General features: G+C 47.4%; 6 protein-coding genes across 6 annotated transcripts; 3 read left to right on the forward strand and 3 right to left on the reverse strand.

The window, feature by feature from the left end:
* Positions 1-105: 105 nt before the first annotated feature.
* On the forward strand, positions 106-2,451 carry DFL_007358 (uncharacterized protein; the record flags this gene model as incomplete). Its single annotated transcript, XM_067636928.1, has 9 exons — positions 106-268; positions 767-784; positions 856-885; positions 1,046-1,179; positions 1,298-1,399; positions 1,461-1,750; positions 1,834-1,979; positions 2,046-2,131; positions 2,209-2,451. The coding sequence occupies 9 exons, from the start codon at positions 106-108 to the stop codon at positions 2,449-2,451; spliced, it is 1,212 nt and encodes a 403-aa protein (XP_067488495.1).
* A 230-nt stretch (positions 2,452-2,681) lies between these two features.
* DFL_007359 (uncharacterized protein) lies at positions 2,682-5,095 on the forward strand (the record flags this gene model as incomplete). The annotated part of the gene is made up of 4 exons (XM_067636929.1): positions 2,682-2,758; positions 3,039-3,076; positions 3,156-4,849; positions 4,922-5,095. The coding sequence occupies 4 exons, from the start codon at positions 2,682-2,684 to the stop codon at positions 5,093-5,095; spliced, it is 1,983 nt and encodes a 660-aa protein (XP_067488496.1).
* A 374-nt stretch (positions 5,096-5,469) lies between these two features.
* On the reverse strand, positions 5,470-8,489 carry DFL_007360 (uncharacterized protein; the record flags this gene model as incomplete). The annotated part of the gene is made up of 6 exons (XM_067636931.1): positions 5,470-6,045; positions 6,145-7,029; positions 7,091-7,991; positions 8,068-8,109; positions 8,186-8,352; positions 8,430-8,489. The coding sequence occupies 6 exons, from the start codon at positions 8,487-8,489 to the stop codon at positions 5,470-5,472; spliced, it is 2,631 nt and encodes an 876-aa protein (XP_067488497.1).
* A 569-nt stretch (positions 8,490-9,058) lies between these two features.
* Positions 9,059-12,498, reverse strand: DFL_007361 (uncharacterized protein; the record flags this gene model as incomplete). The annotated part of the gene is made up of 6 exons (XM_067636932.1): positions 9,059-9,103; positions 9,165-9,637; positions 9,699-10,072; positions 10,150-10,638; positions 10,706-12,261; positions 12,340-12,498. 6 exons carry the CDS (start codon positions 12,496-12,498, stop codon positions 9,059-9,061), a joined length of 3,096 nt encoding a protein of 1,031 aa, XP_067488498.1.
* A 1,023-nt stretch (positions 12,499-13,521) lies between these two features.
* On the reverse strand, positions 13,522-14,806 carry DFL_007362 (uncharacterized protein; the record flags this gene model as incomplete). The annotated part of the gene is made up of 5 exons (XM_067636933.1): positions 13,522-13,608; positions 13,737-13,909; positions 13,980-14,086; positions 14,159-14,239; positions 14,430-14,806. The coding sequence occupies 5 exons, from the start codon at positions 14,804-14,806 to the stop codon at positions 13,522-13,524; spliced, it is 825 nt and encodes a 274-aa protein (XP_067488499.1).
* Positions 14,807-16,178: 1,372 nt separating this feature from the next.
* On the forward strand, positions 16,179-18,161 carry DFL_007363 (uncharacterized protein; the record flags this gene model as incomplete). Its single annotated transcript, XM_067636934.1, has 3 exons — positions 16,179-17,116; positions 17,187-18,028; positions 18,082-18,161. 3 exons carry the CDS (start codon positions 16,179-16,181, stop codon positions 18,159-18,161), a joined length of 1,860 nt encoding a protein of 619 aa, XP_067488500.1.
* Positions 18,162-18,796: the final 635 nt, after the last annotated feature.

Genomic DNA, 18,796 nt, shown 5'->3' on the forward strand with positions numbered 1-18,796 from the left:
GAGAACCGGATGGCGGTTCGCGCATTAAACCGAAAGTTGGTATGAAATTATAAGACGAATCCCTCTAGTGATACAGCGCAGGAGCCTGTCAGCGGGAGCAAGGTTATGGAAGAACAGAAGTTGTCGGTTTCGGATGGCCAGATATCAGGTGGTGCCGTCGCCTCGGGTAATTGGGAGCCAATTCTTCGGGTCGTGTGGGCCTGCTCATTCGAGAAAATCAAAATATTCGCGGAGCGGAAAGGAAGAACATTTGGAAAGGCATGGGATGGTACGTATGGGAAGCGGGAAGTCGTTGTTTTGTCTGTTAACTCAGCTCCGGGTTGTAAAGAACTGAGTTAGATTGGATGGATGGTCTGCCAGGTGTGGGTGGTTAAGCGGTGATGTTTGGTTGAGTGCGCACAACAATTAATAACAATTCAAGTAAGTACTTTAGTACCTAACTTATATCAATCGAATCGAAAAGGTAATAAGAAGCGTACTTGTAACTTAATTTAATTTGATTGGGAAGATGTAGTTGGCTAGGTGAATGGTGACGTAACGCCAGAAAGCAACATGTGCGACGTAACATGACGTGCACAACACAAAGCCCAGTGTATAAAAGATATGATATGATAGCATGATATAAGATATAAGATATAAATTAAAGTATCGATATATGATCCTTCTATTGAATCACCTCCTGCTAGCCCTCCACGAAATACCTAACCGGTCCTGGTTTTGTATATTATCGGCTACTTACTCGAACAAGTAAACATACACATCAAAGTACTCAAAGTATACAAATGTACGTCCCAATCTATTTCTCAAGAATTCTTTGAAATTAAAATTTATAAATAACCTTTACCGTATATACAGTACACTCCTCCGGACGTTTACATTTACTCCGTAGGAAGTATTTCACTCATCATGTTTAGGCGACACATGATTTCGAGCTTTCGACAAATCACAATCCCGCGGGGAAATTTAAATTCACCAATTTCCACCTCGAGGGTCTTGCGCAGCGACCCCAGTTGCTATTCCCACATATCAATCAATACATCGCTAGCGATAGCTCGCCCAGTCCCTAGGATTTGTCCATCAACTCCGCTGTTCTACTTTAGGAGATACACAGTTTCAAAATCTCAATCACTAGAGCAGTCAGACCCACGTCATAAGACCCTGAAGAGCGATCCTTCGAAAGTAAGTATGCTTTAAATTTATATACTTAAGCACCTACTCAGGACTTTCCTTTCGTATTTTTTATATATATTTCTTTCACTACGTTTATCTAAATTAAGAAAAATTACGAAACTCGCAGGTCACGACAACTAGCTCTATCCGGCCTATCATCGAAACTTCGCAGGCTCCCGATCACAATGGCCAACGGGATATTCTAAAAGGAGGATTCAAATATGATTTGGTTAGTGGTCACAATCCTCGTTCGCAAAGTTCGGATCCTAATCTCGTGTTGGAGGCAATAGAATGTAATCAGGGAAACATTTGCATTTAGAGAGGTCCCGAAGGAGGTACTGTTCTTCGGAGGAGTGGGCTTGGTCCCCTATATTGCCACAACAGCTTCAACGTTCTTCCTCGCTTGGGATATCAATAATATTTCACAAGAAGGAGCGGGTTATTTTGTAAACCAGGAAACAGCCTCTACAGTCCTTAGCCTTCTAGAGCCCATCCAAGTTGGATTCGGAGCTGTGATCCTCGGTTTTCTAGGAGCAATCCATTGGGGCCTCGAGTTTGCCGCCTATGGAGGGAATCACCCGTAAGTTTATTCCTCGTACCTGCTGGACTCCCCCGGTAATATATTCCATGCTAATCTAATAATTTCCTATCAATTACACGTAGGTACCAGAGATACCTTTTAGGTATACTCGCGCCCGCATTGGCTTGGCCAACCGTATTTATGCAGTATGACATCGCACTATTGACTCAATTCTTGGGGTTTACTGGAATGTACTTTGCGGATTCACGCGCGACGACGCTTGGTTTAGGTATGTGTGAATGCTCCCTTGGTTTGTAGCAAGCTAACGCAGGAACCTGGTTCCGATCTGCATTAGCACCGAGATGGTACACGACTTATCGGTTTTTACTCACATTCATTGTCGGCGCATGCATTGTTATGACGTTGATAGGCCGAAGCAGAGTAGGTAGCGAATCCTTGTCGGAGCCTTGCCATTTTTGTTATTATACTCCGCCAGTAGTTCTAATGTACCTATCTAGATCGGTGAAAATAGCAGCTCTTCAGATGCGCCCCAAGAACGAGTCCATAAACTACGACAGGGAAAGGGTTTAGAAATCACGGGTGCCGAATACCGCCAACTCGTCCGACAAGACCAGGAGGAGGTTCAGGAGAAGGTCCAACTTGAGAAAGAGAAGACGGAGCAACAGTTAGCCCGAAAGGAAGCTGAGTACATTAAGGCCAAGGAAGCAGCTGACCGAGCTGCTCGCAAAACAGCGGGATGAGAGTATTCTACCTACGAAGACTAGATAGCTGCCGCTGGAAAGTATAATAGTGCAAGGGGAGTCTGTTAGGAATGACATCTGTCTAGTAGATGTAATCCGTAGTTATTGTGGCTTGGCTACGGTATTGCCGCCCAGGCTCTTTTTAGTGTGAAATATGTACATGCACATGGGGAAGGGGCGGTTACCGTATGGGTTTTGATGAGTTTGTGGGATCGCTTTTAAACTTTAAGATGCTTTATAAAACGCCGAATGATTCAAAGACAACCGCCAAGGCTCTTCGAAGCCCCATGCGGTATCTAACAAATAGGTAAGAAGTAGGTAGGTAAGTAAATACGTAAGTAAGTACTTACTTACGTACTTAAGTCCTTATATATATACCAAGTACCTGGCCTGCTGAGGGGCCTGAATGTATAAGTAGTTACGCTTGGAAGCCAAACAAACGTGTTGAGTTTGTTGTACATCGGGTGGTCTGTTCTCTTGGCATTGATGAAGCCATATCTTGGCAAATGCTTTTCTTTTGTCGCTTTTTTTCACCTCTCATTCCACATACCTCTCATTTGTCGACGACAGATAATCGTCTCTACAAGAGGAATTGACCGGTACACGAAAGCTGAATACATATTAGGTATGCGATGGATCACCACAAGTCATCCTATACATCTGCCCTTGTTAACTATCTAGCTGCTAACCTGTTTTCGTTCAAGAGAGCTCCATATCCCGTCTTCCTCATCCCATTACGATGCCGGCTACCAAAATCACAGAACGCCTTGAGCCAATGCGCCGTGACGCGGCGGCGGCGGTATTAATGGAAGGCATCAATACGTTTTCGCAAGCGGCATCCTCTCAAAGGAAAAGGAAACGTGGGGTATCCAGTATCCCTCGGTCGGGTGGTGAAGCTATCGGTGCTAGGCTCGATGTCAAGGATCTCGACATGATTGCGGGCAATTCGCGTTTGCGAAACTCTCTAAAGGGGCTCGTGGACGATGCTAATATAGAGGCTCCTTCGGTTTCTAATCACCAGAAACTATCCGCACCTGCTCCGCATGCTACTCAAGTTCGTCTGAACCGACAAGAGGCGTATTCCACAACCAAGCAGATACTCAATAAATGGACCGAAGCTGTCAAATCAGCTCGAAGCGCAGAGCAACTGATATTTCCCCTTGAAGGGAACGCCGCTGGCCCCTCCAATAATAGAAATTCTCATTCGTCGCATCAGTCGGGACGGACGGCCATCCGACCATCCACCAAATTAGAAAATCGAATTTCTCAGACGCTATCCCTAGCGACACAAGGTCCCGAAAAAGATAAATCTGGGACGGATTCTGGGAACCTCACGAAATCGAGGAGCAAACATACAAAGGCTAAGACAGCCCACTTGCGGATGGAAAGAGAACTCCTTCTTCGGAAAGAAGCAAAAGCAAAGCGACTAAGAAAAATAAAATCCAAGTCCTACCGGCGGCTTTTAAGGAAAGACCAGCGAAAGTTTGCTGAACAGCCTTTGTCTTCCGACGACGCCAATGTCGACGAAACAGAAGGAGCTTTAGAAGGGGGAAGGGATCTTTCTCAACCAGATAACGGCTCACCAGGAACAGAGCAGAAATATGAAAATATTGACGAAAACACAACATTGAAATTGCGAAGCAATAGGAGTCTTCCCGGTCAGCGTCTCTTCGCGATGAAATTTATGGAGGCGGAAAAAAGCAATGCCAACAAAGGTCAAATCCTCGGGGCTCCCGAGAATCAGGGAAATCCACAGGGAAGGCGGATATTCCACGATGGACTTCTTGTCGGTCGTGCGGGACAGGCCGAAGCCGCGCCTATCACCAACAAAAAAAGCACACTATCGTCTAACCCCAAAATCGGCTCTCACATGGATCCGAAGCCAGGCCAGATAGAGGACAAAACAAATCCGTGGCTTTGCCCTCAGCCTACGAAAGAAAACGGCGAGCTAGAAGCGTCGCTATCGTTAGCACTAGTGCCCCAGAAAGACGATCACCGAACCTCAATTCTCGCACGAGATAGAAATGATACGCACACCACAGCGGTGATCCTTACTTCCTCATCTTCATCTGGTGACACCCCAGGGGCGATACTCACCTCACCGACCTCACAGACTCCCATCGAGCCCTCAGCCGATGTAACGAGGAACGAGCAACCTGGACTCCTGGCTCGTGCTTTTGCCGGCGATAATATCCTCCCAGAGGTATCGGACCAACAGCCGAAACACTCTAGCCCCCCAGACCGTGGAGCGTCGGGTTTACAAGGCTGGGGCGCCTGGGGCGTTTCGCTAGGATGTGCTGGTAGATCCCGTAAACAGACGAGAACCGGCCGGCAAAAAACCGAGAACCATCAAACTAGAGTTGAAAAGGTCGTTTTAAATCAACAACTCTGTAAAAAGGTATCACTGATTTTCTACCCCGTGCCATATACCATGGGTTAGGCACTGACGAATACCGATTTTCGCGTCTAGGGAGCGAAGTACCTTGCCACCACTCTTCCATACCCATTTGAAACAAGCGATCAATATGAACGCTCACTTCGTTTTCCAATTGGACAGGAATGGTCGACAAAACAAACCCACCAAACTCTTACTGCACCTAAAGTTATAGTTAAGGGAGGCACTGTAGTAGCTCCATTATCATGATTGACTCTTAAGCTATGTGGGAGAACTTTTTAGCCGACAGAACCGATTATCATTTCTATCCTCTCTTACACCTAACTAGGGGAGCGAGTTCATCAAAAGCCCTAATACAATGAATGCCCTTTCTAACGTAACACTCGAAAGACGCATTGGCATGCCGTAATAACACTTCCACCTATTTTATCAGTCGTAAGCGGACCGCATCCTATTAGCCTCTAGGGGCTGGGTTCTATTGTAATCATATAATTCAAATCGTATACTAGAGCCGGATCTAGCCCTACTTGACTAACTAGCACTATCCTTGCCTTGTCAATGGTGTTGTAGGTAACACTTAATTGATATTTTATAGAGCAAGTGTCCTTGATAGGTTGGCCGTTCTAAGATACACCGCGCATATGTTGTCGAGCTTTCATTTGCTCTATGCGCATTTTAAGCTGTGACGTGACTTGAGCGGCTCTCTTCCAGTTTTCATTGGGGTCTGCAATTTCTCCTGACCGAACCTCAGAGTCCGACCTCGGCCCCTGTACCTTGTCCCTGCTAGACCCGGAGTCCGAAATGGGGCTTCGCATGCTATCACGTGACGGGTACATACTTGGGCTATCATCGAGACTATATGATGGAGGTCCAGCGAGGCTCGATCGGTTGCGGGGGCGCGAAAGAGCACTAGCCCTGCTATGGTCGCCTATTCCTGAAATACCAGTCGCACTTACTGTTCGATCTCGAGGATAACCACCAAATGACTCGTGGGTTAGGGCATCCCCGAGGTCCGTAGCGGCAGGTGAACTAGCTCGGCTAAACCGTGCGAGCTCTCGCTTCAAACGGTCGACCTCTCGCTGCTTCTTTTCCAGGTTCTCTTCAGCCGTTTGGAGATCTGACCGTAACCGAAGTAGTTGTGTTTCCTTCGCTTTGATCGAAAGCACGTCGCGTGTGTGCTCCTCGATCAATTGCGCATTCTATTATTCAAACAGTATGAGAAGGACGAAATCAATAGCTTTCGAAGGTTTTCTTTTCTTTTCTTCTTCTTCTTCTTCTTCTTCTTTGAAAAAACGTACCTGTAGTCTTATGTCGCTCAGCTCGTGCAACAGCCTTTCCTTTTCCGTACGATGGCTCATATTCTCAGTGAGCCAATTTTCTCTCTCAGACCTAAGGCGCTCTAGCTCTGCCTTCTCTGCTGCAAAGCTTGGCGAATCTGTTGCTCTAGGTATTTCTATACCTTTTCCATTAGACTGGGGTGCCTGAAGCGTCCTCGACGTGAGCCCTCCTCGATTACCAAGGCCAAGTTTCGGGTGGCTAGGGGGGTTGGTCGCCGTATTGTCGTCTGTTGCTGCGGTGGGACGGGTTGGGGATGTTAAAGCGGGCTGGGGTTTCCTGCCTAGCTTCGAAACTTGCGATTTTGGGGCGAGCTTTTGTACAGCTGGTGCCTTCTTGACGGGAGTCGGGTTGTCATCCGACGCCCCGCGCCCCGCGCCCGCTGTCGTTGCCGCTGCCGCCGCCGGAGCCCGACTTGGCTGTGGCTGGGTGGCTGAGCCCTTTGGTGCAACCTTTTTCTTTAATGGGGGTTTCGACGGCCCAGCTGCCGGGGGTGCGACGGGAGCCGGGGGTTTGTCTTTCGCCTTAACTTGAGCACTTTCAAAGAACTCTTTGATCTTTGATTTCCGGATATCATCAAGTCCGTCAACGAACGGATTCATCGCCCTCTCTCCCATGATTTTCATTAATGTCCCCATAGCTTCTGCGGCAGCCGTGCGAGTAGCCTCCAGAGTATCTGCTAATAATTTTGTCACAGTTTCGGAGATCATTTTAACTTCTGGCTTTGAAGGCGCTACTCTTGTATTTTTGAGACAACGGATCAAAAATCTCAATGACTCGAGCTTAACTTGAGGGTTTTTGTTTCTCAGAAGCTCCATTGTATCTTCTAGGATATCTGTGAGGGAAGTCTTTGCAGTAAATATTAGCGAATAAGCAAACTTGGAGACGAAAGTATGTTATCATACATACAGAATTGAAAACGCTGTCGAGTGCTGCCCCAAGCGCATCGGCGACGGTTTGTTTCTTCTCCTTTAGACGCTCTGCAGTAGGTACAAAGATGATCGAGCGGTATTTTGCGAACGCAGCTCGTAATCCTTTGGCGATGCATTCGACGCAATTTGCCGCAACTATGACAACTGTGATGTTGGCGTCTTTCATACTCTTTGCGAGAACCCGTATCAATTCGGAAAAGTCCTCTTCTTTGATGCGAGGAACGTTGACTATTCCATAAAGCATATCCAGACTTTCCTTTCTATCCTTCCACTTTGTGGAATTGATTTGATCCCAGAAATCTTTCGAAATTTTGCTGGAGACATCCACGGGTTCGAATAGATCAAACGTATCTGGTTCTCCTTCAGGCTCTTCGGCTTCATCTCCGTTTTCCGCAGCTGCTGACTCAGCGAGTGCCGCTTGCTGAGAGCGCAGGAGACGTGCTTGTTTTGCGGGTTCACCCTTGACTTTTTCGAATGCTTCGTCTAATTCTTTCTGTTGCACCGGTTTTAGGTCATTGAAAAACATAGGTTTCATCCCATCCTTTAGCCATTTGTAAAGCTCAATGGTGAGGTTCACAGCCTCTGCGCGAACGTTTTTGTCACCATGAGCGAATAGCTTAGGAAGTTGCTGAAGCACGGGTTTGGGGTTCGCAGTTTTGGCACCGAATTCTCGATAGATGGCAAACAATACGTTTGTTGTCGCCGCCACCACCTTGGGCATCTTGTGAGATAGGAAAGGTAATAGGTCTTCGATAATGGGGGCAGGTGTATCCAGTTCGATATACAACAACAATACATCGATTGCCTTTGCCTTGGTTGCGGCCTTCGTGGAAACGATACCTTTCTCTGCCAGTGCGGGAATCGTGTGTGGTCGGGAGCTAGGTACGGGGAAGTAATCCATTAGCATCATTTTCATGGTACTGGAACATACATGAAAAGGCGATAGGGCCTCACCGAGCGCCGGCATTTGGGCCTCCGAATTGGAGGAAAGCATGCCTAAAGAATACGAGGATGGAAATCAGCGACAATAGCTAAAGCAAGTTTGGAAAGTTAGAAGCGAAAGAGAGAATACAAGCAATTTATCCCTTCCTGCTGAGCCGCAACATTCGAATCAGCAACGATGCCCTTCCAGATGGAGGCATCGTTGAGCCACAGCCGGAAACAACCGTCGGTTTCGGAGCCGGATCTTTCGAATTCTTTAGTAGTATCTTCGTATGCTTGCTTGCGGACTTTCCATATCTATGATGACGATGATAATGATGATGATAATGAGCAGCTGTTAGTCTTAGCGGCAACGTGGAACAGAACTGATATACTTTATGGGTAACTCTGTCAGCGAGCGGCAGCGAGGAATAATCTTCTTCGGAGTCTGCCATATCCCTTAGAGCGAAAATAGAAGTAGGTGTGGTGGTCGTGGGATTTGTAGTCCGGCAGGGGCAGGAGCAGTAATATTAGCAGTAAGTAGCAGGGTTTGGCGTATTCGTAATGGTTATGATGATGGCGGTAACAGTGGTGGTGGTGGTGGTGGTCGGGAGAGCAGAGCTAGATATTAATGATCGATGGGAGAAAGAGGATGGTGTCGCCAGCCTTTGTTGCTATCAAAGGATTGTTTGTTGATGAAGCTGGGCTACCAACGCAACCTCGAGGCAATATATCTTGGCGCCAAGACATATTTACAGAAGTTACATACCAGTATAGTTTCTCTAGAGCTACTAGTACCAAATGCTCGAGGAACCCCATAACCTATTCTCCAAGATCGAATTAGGCCCCTGCTGAGAGATGAAAGACATATAAGGATCCATTTGTTCCGATTTATGTCGCTTGCGCGGCATTTTGTATGCTATATATACAGGTTGAACCACATGTAAAAACAGCAAAACAGAAGTTAACGGTAGTCTCATGAGCGAGGATACATCGTCAGATTCATTCCCTATTGATATCGCCATTACTTGCTCCCAAGAGCTTTGCTCACAAGTTCGGCTTCCTCCCTCTGAAAAATAATCGTAGTTAGTCTCTACAGATAGAAGACGGCGGTTGGGAGAAATATTTACCAGATGTGTGGCCTTAAGGCCGGTCGCAACGCTGGCGCTAGGGTTACGGCCTGCATACTGGACAACCTTGTCTTTATGATGGATCGTCTCGTTACAGATTGTTTGTAGGCGTGGCTGAACATATGTCCATGCGCCCGCGTTCAGCGGCTCTTCTTGCGTCCAGATTATGTCCTTCGCATTCGGATATTGATCCAAGGTATCTCTGAGCTGGGCCCAGGGGAACGGGTGGAGTTGTTCGACGCGGGTTATCGCGACGTTATCAATGCCCCGGTCCTTCCTGCCTTTGTACAAAGCGGCATAAACTTGACCAGTACAAATGAGAACACGCTCGCATTCCGAAGGTGGTTTAAGAGTTTTGCCATGTTCTGGGTCAGGGATGAGCCATTCGAAGTGTGAATCCCCTGTGAACTGCGAAAGGTCCGACCTTGCTACGGGATGACGGAGCAACGATTTGCTGAAAAATATTATCAGGGCTAAAAGACGAATGCACAATTAGCTAGTGTTTCACAAACCAAGCAGAGAATTTATCCTAACGTTTTCTGAAAGCACGGTTCATCTGTCGACGAAGAATGTGAAAAAGGTTAGATGGCGTTGTCATATATGCGATCTGCATGTTGCAATCCTGGTGTTGGCGGTCAAGCTTCTCAGGGGGTGGAAAAACCCTTGGGTCTTCGTTGCATAGTTGGAGGTATCTTTCCAGTCTTCCTGAAGAATGCTCGGGACCCTGTCCGTCATACCCATGAGGAAGCGACATCACCAACCCGGATCTCTGTAACCACTTGGATTCTCCTGCGGCAATGAACTGGTCAATGATGCATTGTGCGTTGTTTGCGAAGTCTCCGAATTGTGCTTCCCAAATGACGAGGGCATCCGGCGACGAGAGTGAATACCCATACTCGAATCCTAGACTTGAAACCGGCATTTTTTTTAGTAATGCCGTACTTAGAGATTCTCCGAGAATAAAAAATAAACGCGCCCAACTTACGCTCCAAATTCACTGAGAGATGAATTAGATATGACAAATTGGCCCTGATCCTTCGAAATATGCTGGAGCGGTGTGTATGTGTTTTCGTTGCTCTGGTCATGGAGGACGGCGTGTCTCTGTGAAAAAGTACCGCGCTCAACGTCCTGTCCAGAAACGCGAACATGCTTCCCATCATTGACTAATGTTCCGAAGGCCAAAGCTTCGGCGGTTGACCAGTCAACACCAGAGCCCTCATCCACGGTCTTTTTGCGGTTACCAAGGATCCTCGTCAAGTTCTTGTGAACTGTAAAATCCTTTGGAGCGTTTGTAATAACTTCCGCGATGTGTTGCAGCGTCGTCTCAGGGACGGCGGTGGGCAAATGTGGCAAGACTTCAGTGGCAAGCTCCTTGGGAGATTTAAAGCCATTCCATGCACTTGTCAGCCACTCACGCGAAGTGGGTTGATAGTCTCGAGATTTCGCAAAGCTTTCCTCTAACATCCCCCAAACCCTGGTACACACAAATAAATATTAAGACGCTAGTTTCGACAAGACAGGATAGAGAACAAGCTACTCACCATTTCTTGTGTTCATCGATGTCTGCTTCTGTGAAGGTGCCCTCTCTTAGCAGTTTGTTGACGTATTTCGAAAGCGCGGGCTCTTGCTTAGCAATTCGGTCGTACATCAATGGTTGTGTAAAGCTTGGCTGATCCGTTTCATTATGGCCATATTTACGGTAGCAAACGATATCAATGACAACATCCTTTTTAAATTCAGCCCTCCAGTCAGCAGCCAGTTGGCACACGAAGTTAACAGCTTCGACGTCGTCTGAGTTAACATGGAACACTGGGGCATCTATTGCCTTGGCGATATCTGAACAATATGGAGTAGATCTCGCAAATCGAGGGTCTGTTGTGAAGCCGATCTGGTTGTTAACGATCAAGTGGATCGTGCCGCCGGTCGAGAAAGCTGGTAGTGAATGGAATCCGAGTGTCTCGTAGACAACACCCTGTGCGGCAAATGCGGCATCGCCATGGACAAGAACGCTCATTGCCGTTTTGTGCTCCTTTTCATCGTTATTATAATGTTGAATGGCCCGAGTTTTGCCGAGAACAACCGGGTCTTCCGCTTCAAGGTGAGAAGGATTAGCGACAAGAGACAGCTGCACGCGTTTCCCGGAAGGGGTTGGGCGCTCAAAATTCATCCCTAGATGATATTTGACATCTCCTGAGCCTTCGTCAGAAGGCTCCGTTGTAGGGCTGAACTCGCTGAATATAGACTCATTAGGCTTCCGTACAACATTTGACAAAACGTTTAATCTGCCTCTGTGAGGCATTCCAATGACAATGTCCTTGACACCAAAATCAACAGATCTATCAATCAGAGCCTTCATTCCAGGGACCAAACTTTCACATCCTTCAAGACCGAAGCGCTTGTCATTCGGATACTTAGTAGCCAGGAAAGATTCGAAGGAAGATGACCAAATCAGTCGATCGAGAATGCGGCGTTTCTCATCAACCGAATACTTATATGGTGTGGGAATTTCCACCCGTTCGCGGATCCAATCGCACTGTTCTCTGTCTGGGATGTGGACATATTCTACTCCGTACGATCCACAATATGTGCGCTCACAGGCATCGACGATTTCACGAAGCGTCATCTTTTCTTTTCCATCTTGAGCAAAGCGGGGCAAGATCCCAGGACCCAAGCTATACTCTGTGTCCATGTCCTTCTCAGTGAAACCATAGTGGGAGGCATCCAGTTCCGAAGGTTGTTGATTCTTCCCGAAAAGAATATCGGCTTCGCTTCGGATCCCAAGAGGGTCGATTTTCGCTTTATGATGCCCACGAACTTGGTAGGCTCGGACCAAAAGCTGAACTTTCAGATGGTTTGTGATATCGGTATTGCCCCCAAGGTGCCCCCCTGGTAAAACAGAGGGATAGCCTGCCGGAACGCTTGGCATGATGGTGGGAGGGGGTTGGAACGCTTGTTCAGCGGGCAGTTTGCCATCCTCCATGTTGCGGAAGTAAACCTGCCAGGAAATATGGACACTGGACGGGTTTTGCTTCCAGCTCAGATACATCTCGTCGACATAATTCGCTGAATTTCCCTGCAGAAACGAATCACTCGGGTTCTTTTTCATATGCACATGTTAGTATTCGAAACTGCTATGAGCTCGGATATATAAGTATATTAGAGTCAGGTAACGTACAACGCTATCACTCGGAACTGGCGAACTAGTTGAGTATGTTTGGACTCTGGCTATTCTTGCTGGAGAGCAGAGTATCGTTTTCCGAACATGTATCCCTCGGTAGGAAGGGATACTGCCGGCCAAAGGCAGCTTTGGGAGACGCGAAGCTGTGCGTAGCATCTTGATGGTTCGCGTAAGGATGATACACTGGTTGATTGTAGGACGATTTTGTGACGGGGGGATTTATCCTTGTTTGTGGTCAAGGCCGGATACGTCCCTCCATAGCACGATGTCAAGTTTTCGGGGAGAGAGCGAGTGGTTGGAAAGGGTTGCAAAGTTGCAGGCCGTGTTGTTTGACGGCCGGATTAATTTTTGGGGCTCGCAGGCTGGTTTAAATTAAGCTACGGGCAGATGGATGGCGGCAAAACCCAACCCTCTTCGGTCCTCCCAACTAATACTGCATAAGGTACTTAATGGATTCCCGAGGAGGTACACTGCTATAAAGTACGTTACCATCTAGGCGGATTCTTATTTTCCTTCTGACTTATAATTAATTACACTCGACCACTTGGGTGAAACATGAAAGCTTCCAACAGAAATATATATGGGTGAGTAAGTACCTAATTACTTTATATACTCGAACTCGGGTGAATTTCACAATACTTAAGGACTTATTAATTAGGATAAACTGTAATGAAACAGGAATAAACTTCAACACAGGGAGGCCCCGAGACTCGAATAAACTAAAGCTAGAAGCCCGTTTATTTTGCTTGAGGAACAGTATGAAGCTCCCCTCTTGAAAGGCACGATAGAACTTCAGCAGGAAATCATGTCATCTTAACATTCTGCTAAGTCACCAACGAGGCACACCCAAGCCTTACTGATTTCGGAATCGAAGACCGTAGTATACCCATCCTCGACCATATAGCTTCTTCAGATCGATGGTGTAATAAAATACTAACCTCATCGAAACTGAGCCGGCGGTTAAGCAGCAGGCTGTCCTCTTCACTCGTCCAAGAAGTACCTTCGGAAGTCCGGTAGTTACTGCCCCCATACGGCGAGACACCCGTGCTGTCAAGTCTTAGATGTATTTGGGAAGTGGGTGGGTTGCACGGTCTAATCGGGTCTTCCAATACCCTTCCAAGATGCCTAGCTTCAGAGCAATCCCGTTCTTGACCTTCATCCGGTTCCCAAACACTGTGGTCATTCTCCCTTTCGCTTGATCGTTTGCTGTAGAGTGACCTCCGCATCGGCGGACTCATGCTTACTGATCTGGAAACCGATCCTCGACTTTGTGAACATTTCGTCTCAGCAAAATCAGACGGAGATGATGGGGAAGACAGAGTTGTCTCTATTGTTTTTGAGTCGGCATCCGACGAGGTGATATCGAATATGCTCGAAGGATGTTGTTTCCGTACTTGACTATCGAATGTCCCAAGGAAGCCAGTCCCTTCTCCGACGCCTCGGTTATTAGACACTGGTAACGACTGGGTGCCGTTTATCTGCGGGGGGCATTGTCTGTGACCCTTGAGAGTCCCAGAAACCAACCTACGCCAACGGAATTGGCAGGCATGTGCTGTTCGCTTCGGGACTGTTTGTGTATGAATTTAGCATTCAACCTCGTCGAATAACCATTGAAGTCTTGAAAAGGTTCATCGTACAGTAAGCAGAAATCTCTTTCCAGCCAAGTTTCCGAAGCTCTTTCAAGTCTCTAAGAAGGATATCATCCTCGGAGCTCCAGGACATCGGCGTTTTGGGGAGTTCAGATCTATTGCAAGTTAGCACTAGGGACCGTATGTGAAGCCCACGATTTTATGGGTCCTACTGAAATAAACCACACCTTTGAGGGCTGCCAGGCGTTTTTGTTAGATCTCTACTCGTGGTTGAGGAGATTTTCCGAGATCTGTTGATCCTGTCGTTTCTATTTCACAAACAGAGGTGTTAGCTCTAAATGTTCCAATTTGCCTTGTTTATTCTCTTCAATTTATTTCTAGCTTTTAGTCAAAAAAAAAAAAGAAAGGAGGGAGGGAGGTAAATTATCCGTGAGTACTCGTGGGTCTGAAAGAGAAGGAGTGGGGAGTGGGTATTATTTGTAGGAAGATAAAACTTACCGTCCATTTACGATTAACCTCGAATGCTGAAGCGATTGGTGCCTTGAATTTAGACCGGTTTCCGAGGAGAATGCATGGCAAGTATTTGTAGTAACATTGCTCTCATCATCCATTAGATGGAAATGGTTGTGAATGTCGTGTGGGAATAAAAGTTTATAGCGTGAAGGCTCGTCGACTCCGGCGAAAGTCTTGCTTTCCCTGGATGTAGCTTCATCGGGGACATTTCCCAATCCCTCTGGTCCTGTATATCGGGTGCCTCTCCCTTCTTTGGTATCCAAATGGCCATCAATCCGACTATCCAGTGTGCATCTCAATGGGCTCATGAATGGAGTCACCTCCGAGACCTCTGAATTCCGACTAATGACGTATCCACCCATTATATCCCGAACAAGAGTAACACCTAGCCACTAAGAAAGAGCACCCAATTATGATATAAAGCCTTCTAAACCAGAAGACAATCGCGTACGCCAATACAGGTTTGCGTATTTCGGAGAAATCTGATGTCGACACGACTTCGAGGTAAGGTTACACCCCAGGTGCGGAGAGAATAGTAGGGTCTGACAGTTCGATTTGCAAGCGGATTAAATGACGGGTCAACCGTGCCGGAAGAGCTTCTGTCGGGAGTTGTGAACGTTGAAGTAATTATTAGGGTAACCTCTAGTCAGTGGTGAATAGATGTATTCCCCAAGTTCGAGGTCTCCGATGTCGACTAGTTCAGACGGAGAAGAAGAGGAGAGGGTATAAGAATGGGAGTGTATAATTTTGTGATGTGTTTGGGATAGCAGGAGAGGTCAATGTTGGAGCCATTGGGTACTAGCCTACATCGGACTGGCATCGCATCGAATCCGTGTCACTGCACACAAGGACCAACGAATCGACTGTGACCATTTGGTTGACACCGCTCACACGTAAGTACGGATGTGCAGGGCAGGCTGCCTCATGCACATAACACATGTACATGGCCTATGGTTCAGGACGTGGGTTTCCCAGGTTGTCTGCATCGCAGAATGTGAGTTAACCAAACCTTTCTCGAGTTTAACTTTTAAGTAACCAAGTAACCAAGCAACCAAGCAAGTAAAATAGATACTTAAGTACTTCTTGGGCACTTGCTTACCTACCTACTTACTCGCAGGCCAGTTGGGGTCAATCGTGACCACTGCAGACGGCCTCCGCTGGACAGCCAAGGAGGCACCTCCTAGGCCTCGGGGCTGTTGTTTCCAACCCCCCTTCCTCCCCAGAATCATCCCGTACTGTATTCTTTCATCTCGTTACTTCTCTTTTCGTTCTCGGCGGGGTTTCATGATTATGATCCACCGATTGAATCACACGGCTATGACGATGAGGATTTTTGACGATGGAGTCCCGGCTCAATTTCGCTGGCCGGCGCGAGACCACGTCAACATACCGCCGCCAGTTGGTTCTGCCAGTTCGTTCTGCTTCTGCTTCTGCGGATACCGTTCGCTCGTCACAGCTGCATGGTGATGTGGCAGCAGCGATATCTGTCTAGCTCTGGCTACGCTAACCACTACTGGCTGGACAGCGGCGAAATAAGGTGAGGTGAAGCAAGGTAAGGTAAGGTAAGGTGAGGTGGAGAGAGTTAGTTTGTTATTGGCAATTCTAACCAACAGCCAGCTGTGTCTAGGCTGGTTAGGCAACACACTTTACTTTCATGCGACCTAGTCCGTCCACCAAGCCAGCTCCTACCTTCTGAAGTCTACCATCCATCAACCTATCATCATCATTCCCTTCATGGCTGGCACTAACCCTCGACGGTCACCCCAGTTCTGCCCGGGCCTGGCAGCATTTACAGATGCCATCGAGGCCCTCCCCCAGGAAACCATCAGGCATTTTACTCTGCTGAGAGAGGTCGATGCCAAAGCCTCCGGCCCCGAGGACTTGCTTCGCAGTTTTATCAAACATGCATTGAGCCCTCCACCTCCGTTACAGCCTCCGCTTGAGGCCGACCCCATTGCCGACCCCGTTCGGCTTTTAGATCATCAAAGTCATCCTGATGAGTCTCTGCCATCCAACATACCTGACGACAGACTCTCCGATGAGCACGTCAAACGGTCGCGGCTGCACCAAGTCCGAGTCCTGATCTCGGATCTTCTCCTTACTCTGGACGAAAAGATCCATGTCATATCGACTGCATCGGAAGCTCTCGCAAAGCACCAAGTTCGAATTGATGACGCCTACAATGCCACAACTCTTGAAATTGACCCTGTCGTCCGTGATGGAAATCCAGCCCATTGGGCATATGGCAACTCAATCCTCGAGACTTCACTTAACCAGAGGCCAGGAGCAAACGAAAATACATCAATAGTATACCCTGTTGAGCCGGACCCTAGCATTGGGGCCTCGAGGACTGATGGCCGTAGAGAAGGGACATCTCGACGCTACGCTCACGCTCCAGAGCAATTAGAGTCCAAAACAGCAAATCACGCCGAATCAACAGCTCTCATCTATGAAAATTCGCCTAGTGTCCCAGCAGCTAAACGCCGTAAAGGGGCCACTCATGGCAACCAATTGAATAAAACGCTTGCGCCAGAGCGAAGTGTAACCCAGGCTCGGAGTGGGGCATATCCCAACTCCCACATTCTTCAAACCACGAAGACACAGCCCGTTACGAAAGTACACGGATCCCAGAATTCTACAAGCAACTCAAAGCAATCGACCTCGAGGAAAAGGTAGGGATACGCAACAATCCAAAGTTGCTATGTTGCTTATTAACTGAATATTCCGCTCGTTCTCACATAGAGTGCCTGGCCCACCAGCTGCAACCACCTTGTCTCCCACGAAACACAATTTCACAGATTCTCGTGCTGCGGGTGCCCCGCTTCAGCCTTCGGAAATCTTTATTGCAGCAGGACCTGATGGCGGGAAGAAAGATATGGGCCACAAAAATCCTCGCTCCAAACCCCATTCCGCAAAATCAGAAGCACCAAAGGCTGTTCCCAAGATTGATAACCATGTTAAACAGGAGGATAAAACATCACCTTTTGAACCGAAGTCGGCACCAGCCCCAAAGGCGCCGCAGGACAAGTTGCTGCAATCGGGGAATGAGAAGATGGCCGATTCCGACAAAGAAGCGTCTGGTCGGAAATCCGAGCCAACGGCACCCCAAGAGATCCCTGCAACTATAATTAAAGATACGGCTAAAGATGACCAGAATTTAACATTAGGTGATGAACCGCCAGCCGCTATCGAAAAATTGCCAAGAAACACAGAAGTCCCGGAAAAATCAAGCGGTCGTGGTGCTACCGCGTCAGCTGCAAAGTCAGCACCTAAACCTTCGGTGGTTTCTGACACGTTCAAGAGTTCCCATGGGGCTCTCCCTAAGGCCATGCCAAATAAGCTATCTAAATCTAACAATGACCTACCAGTACAAACCGATGATAAGTCGATCCTAAACGACGCTCGAGATGAATATGATGATGATGATGATGATGATGAAGGGGATGTTGATGCCGATGAAATGCGATATTGCTATTGTAATCAAGTTTCCTATGGCAAAATGGTGGCTTGTGATGGCCCTGGCTGTCAAAGGGAATGGTTTCACTTACCATGTGTCGGGCTTTCACACATGCCAAGTTCAAAAGGTATGCATTCCATGGGCGAAACTTGGTTTCATATTATTAACTCTTCGTCGTAGATAAATGGTACTGTAGGGAATGCCGAACTGGTATTCAAAACCCTCCGAAGACTAGTAAAACTAGTCAGCACCGGGTCTGAACCCTACCTACCCCTCGGTGCTTTCCAAAGCAGATATAATCCAAAATTAGAGCTGCGATAGTAATAAGGTAGTATGGAGGGGTCATTGCCATTCGTTAACAGAAAACTGGCAGGTCTACTCTTGGATATTAGACAGGGTCCTTCATTAAATTTCCCCCAAAACTTACGGTGTATTCTCGAGAACATTATCTATTTAATATCTGACCAGCCCGATACCGCACCTGGTTGCTGGGGCCCCTCTTCTATCTATTCAAGTACCAGTACTTAATGAAGAACAGGTATCATTTGTTGCAATATATGAACAGGATTTCTGTTTCTCCGGGTTATTTATATGTTCCCGTAAATTACGACAATCTTCGCCTAGGCCTCCTCTCGTTTATAGGCCTTTGGTGGGCAATTTCCCCATCTCAAGTTTGTCATTCCAACGGGACAAGGAGACACTAGGTAATCGGGAGCCTGCATAAGAAGTCGACGTATGATGGTGATAACGGTTGTTGGATGTTGGTATTACACAAGGGCGATTGGTGCTTTGCATGCTTGAATGTTAGGATGACATATCGCAGGCTTTGGAATCGGTTAGCATAAAGTTTCGAAGCATCCGTCTTTAGGAGGCTTGCAGCGAGATACCTACTTAA

This window comes from Arthrobotrys flagrans (genome assembly GCF_004000055.1).
Source record: "Arthrobotrys flagrans strain CBS H-5679 chromosome Unknown unitig_8, whole genome shotgun sequence".
Classification (NCBI taxonomy): Eukaryota; Fungi; Ascomycota; class Orbiliomycetes; order Orbiliales; family Orbiliaceae; genus Arthrobotrys; species Arthrobotrys flagrans.